This window comes from Chelonoidis abingdonii, chromosome 16 (genome assembly GCF_003597395.2).
Source record: "Chelonoidis abingdonii isolate Lonesome George chromosome 16, CheloAbing_2.0, whole genome shotgun sequence".
In the NCBI taxonomy this organism is placed as follows: Eukaryota; Metazoa; Chordata; order Testudines; family Testudinidae; genus Chelonoidis; species Chelonoidis abingdonii.
In genome coordinates, this window is record NC_133784.1 from 5,817,114 (window position 1) to 5,821,104 (window position 3,991).

The 3,991-nt window shown below is 70.2% G+C and overlaps 1 protein-coding gene across 1 annotated transcript in view; it reads right to left on the minus strand.

Annotated features, from left to right (window-relative positions):
- Positions 1 to 3,991, minus strand: part of LOC116823475 (prominin-1-A-like) — a 38,172-nt gene that overhangs the window by 13,476 nt on the left and 20,705 nt on the right. The window contains exons 12-15 of the mRNA XM_032778042.2: positions 3,642 to 3,765; positions 2,466 to 2,557; positions 1,922 to 2,006; positions 297 to 440 (exon numbers count right to left, since the gene is read on the minus strand). Of these exons, the coding sequence (XP_032633933.1) occupies positions 297 to 440; positions 1,922 to 2,006; positions 2,466 to 2,557; positions 3,642 to 3,765 (445 nt within the window). The remainder of the gene's footprint in view (positions 1 to 296; positions 441 to 1,921; positions 2,007 to 2,465; positions 2,558 to 3,641; positions 3,766 to 3,991) is intronic.

A 3,991-nucleotide genomic window follows, 5' to 3' on the forward strand; every position in this document is an offset into this window, starting at 1 on the left:
CCTCCCCCACCACCTGCCCCAGCCCCTGCCCCCTCCCCCGTCACCTCCCCTGCTGCCCAGTCCCTGCCACCTGCTGCCCATCCCCACGCAGGATGGGTGGGACCCCTCAGGGCGGAGAGCACCCCCACTGGCTCCGGGGGAGCTGCCCCAGGAACGTGGTGTGGGACCAGGCCTAGCAGCGGTCTGGGGCCATGCAACCCCACAGAAACACCCCAATGTACAGAGCCCCAGATCCCACAACTGCCCCCACCCCGCAAGATCCCACCTCCAGCCTGAGAGAGGCCCCCCCAGCCCACCTGCTGCAGGGCACCGGTGAAGTTGGGCTGGAGGCCGGAGGCACCGACATCCAGGAGCAGCTGCTTCTGGCTGGGGCTCAGGAAGGTGATGGGGTCCAGGCTGACGTTCAGCCGGTCGAAGGCCGCGGTGATCTCGCCGGTGTACTGCGGGGACCAGCGAGGCTGTGAGGGGTCCGGAGGCCCAGGAATACCAACACCCACCCCCCCAGGACCCCAGCTCAGCCACTGCAATGGCAGCCAGGGCAGCGAGGCTCAGTGGGGAGCCTGCCCAGGGCAACCTGACCCCCCTGGTCTGGCCCCTGGGGGAATGGGGAGCAGCCCCAGGCAGTCTGACCCCCTAGCCTGGCCCCTGGGGGGCTGGGGAGCGGCCCCAGGCAGCCTGACCCCCCGGCCTGGCCCCTGGGGGGCTGGGGAGTGGCCCCAGGCAGTCTGACCCCCCTGGTCTGGCTCCTGGGGGTCTGGGGAGCGGCCCCGGGCAGCCTGACCCTCTGGTCTGGCTCCTGGGGGGCTGGGAACTGGGGAGCCCTAGGCTGGCATATGCAGGACAGGTGCCCAGCATGGGGCCCGGGTTTTTTCCCAATCCCAGCCGTCACCATGGAGACTTGACCCGGCCAGGTGTGGGTCTGAAGGGAGTGGAGGGGGGGCTCCACACAGGTGCCATTCCCAGTGTAACGCCCCCCGTGGCCCTTGGGCCCTGGCACAGCTGGGCTGGCCCGAGCGGGTGGGTTTCTGCCCCACCTCGGCTCAGCACGTGCGCTCGGGACTGTCTCCTCTGCAGCTCGCTTGTCGCGGCTCCAATCCCACAGCCCTGGGGGCGGCTGGGGGGCAGACCCAAGTCCCCGCCTAGTTCAGCCGTACACGGACCTACTCCAAGCCCCTGGAGCCCCCCAGTCCCACGGGACCTCGAGCTGCTCCCAGACCAGCGCCCCACCAGGCCACCCTGGGCACTGCCCACAGCTGGGCCGGTCTCTGGGCCCCCCTGGTGCTGCCCACGGCTGGGCTGGTCTCTGGCCCCCCTGGCGCTGCCCACACCCGGGCTGGTCTCTGGGCCTCCCTGGCGCTGCCCATGGCTGGGCTGGTCTCTGGACTCCCCTGGCGCTGCCCACAGCTGGGCTGGTCTCTGGGCCTCCCTGGCGCTGCCCACGGCTGGGCTGGTCTCTGGACTCCCCTGGCGCTGCCCACACCCGGGCTGGTCTCTGGCCCCCCTGGCGCTGCCCACAGCTGGGCTGGTCTCTGGACTCCCCTGGCGCTGCCCACATCCGGGCTGGTCTCTGGCCCCCCTGGTGCTGCCCACAGCTGGGCTGGTCTCTGGCCCCCCTGGTGCTGCCCACGGCTGGGCTGGTCTCTGGCCCCCCTGGCGCTGCCCACACCCGGGCTGGTCTCTGGGCCCCCCTGGCGCTGCCCACGGCTGGGCTGGTCTCTGGACTCCCCTGGCGCTGCCCACGGCTGGGCTGGTCTCTGGGCCCCCCTGGCGCTGCCCACGGCTGGGCTGGTCTCTGGACTCCCTGGCGCTTCCCACACCCGGGCTGGTCTCTGGCCCCCCTGGCGCTGCCCACAGCTGGGCTGGTCTCTGGGCCCCCCAGGCACTGCCCACAGCTGGACAGTCTCCGCGCCCCCCAACTGACCTGACTGATGTTCAGCAGTTCGTCCAAGGGAACGACCCGGCCCAGCTGCAGGGTGCGCCACACGGGCTCGTTGTGCTGGCAGTTGCTGCGGGGTAGACGGCAAAGCTGAGGACGGGGCTGGCGGCCGATGGGGGGGCCCCCCTAGACAGACATAGGCGCTGGGTCCAGCCCATGCCCAGGGCAGGCTGGGCGGAGGCGGCGCTGCCCGTGTGGCCAGCGGGATCTCCCCCATCACATGGGCCCCGGGGCTGTTCACCTAGCGAGTTGTGCCATGCAGGCGTCTGGGGCCAGAGAGCTGCCCCCACCCCGCGGACACGGTGCGACCCCTCAGCGCTCCACAGGCCTCAGCCATGCAGGGCCCGCTCCAGGACATCCTTCCTCGGGCCCCAAGAGATCAGAATCATCCCCCCCACCCCCTGTGCGAAGAGGGAAACTGAGGCATGGGGAGGGGCCTGGCCATGCAGGAAGGGCGGGTCGGGAGGGGCCCCAGGGCGCTCTGGCTCGCAGACCGGCCGCATGTGTCCCAGGCAGGGCTGGCACTGACTTGTACACGCCGGAGAGGGTCACCGTCCCGCCCTGCAACCCCAGCATCTCCGACAGGTTGAAGCTTGCAGTCAGGTCCGAGGTCTCCAGGATCTGGAAGCAAAGGAGCAGGGCCGGCTCTAACTTTTGCACCACTCCAAGCAAAAAAGAATAGCACTTCCCTGCCGTACCCCCCCCGCGAGCGCTGCCCTGCCGAACCCCCCACCCCTCTGAGCACCACACCACCCGAAGCCCCACCTCCCGAGCTCCGTGAAAGCCCCCACCCCCTCCGAGCACCATGCAAGCCCCCGCCCTCCCCAGTGCCACNCGCCGCAGAAACAAAAAAAAACCCTCCAGCGCTGCCCCGACGAACCAAAAAAAAACAACCAAGCGCCGCCCTGCCCTGCCCCGCCCCGCCCCGCCCCAAGGTGCCACCCCAAGCACCTGCTTGGTCAGTTGGTGCCTGGAACCGGCCCTGAAAGGAGTCAGGAGAGCGGCCGAGACCCCAGAGACCTGCCCCAGCCAAGCTGCACAACGCCGGCCTGTCCCAGGCCCCGGACGCAGGAGCGCCACACCCCCAGCCTGCCCTCCCCCAGGCTGGCTCAGCTCCCGCCTGGAAAGGGTTTGCAAGGTTCCTGCTCCTCTCCAGAGGGGCCTCTGCATACTCAACCCTCACTGCAGCCCTGTGCCCAGGAAGGGCTCAGGGCTGGGCTGGCAGGGACCCCAGGACTGAGCTAGCAGGGGATGTGAGTCAGGATTGGGGGGCACCGGCAGAGCTGGTGGGGAGCCCAGGGCTGGGCTGGCAGGGGCTGTGGGTCAGGAGTGAGAGGCACCGGCAGAGCTGGGGGTGCCCAAGGCTGGACTAGCAGGGGGCTGCGGGTCGGGAGTGAGGGGCACTGGCAGGACTGTGGGGGGCAGGGCTGGGCTAGCAGGGGATGTGGGTCAGGACTGGGGGGCACTGGCAGAGCTGCGGGGAGCTCTGGGCTGGGCTAGCAGGGGTTGCAGGTTGCGGGGTGAGAGGCCCACTCTGCTCTGTTTCTGTCTCCCTCCCGGCCCCTCCCCTCTCCTCCCCACGCCCCCAGGCCCCAGGGTTGGGGACGGAGGTTCTGCTCTTCCCTCGCCCTTTTCCACCCCCCGGACAAGGCAGCGCCAGCCACGGGCAGTGACAGTGGCAGGCGGCGCCAGGCTGGGCTCTCACCAGCAGGAGCTGCCCGCTGTGCCAGGGCCGGCAGACGAGCGTGTCGGCATTGCCACCCAGCAGGAAGGTCACCAGCACCAGCAGCATCAGCAGCCAGGAGAAGAGGAAGCTGAAGCCAACCCCCCTGTGAAGGCAGAACGAGCCGTGAGCTCCCACGCTGGGCACGGGGCCCGACCTGGGCACCTGCACGCAGGGACCCCGGGGCCTGTCTGAGAGCCCCTCTGTCCCCCCAGGCCAGCCTGGAAACCTCTCTGTCCCCCTCCCCTGTGCCCAGATACCTCTCTGTCCCCTCCCCCCAGCCCAGATACCACTCCAACGGCCCCTCTGTCCCCCCAGCCCTGATACCTCTC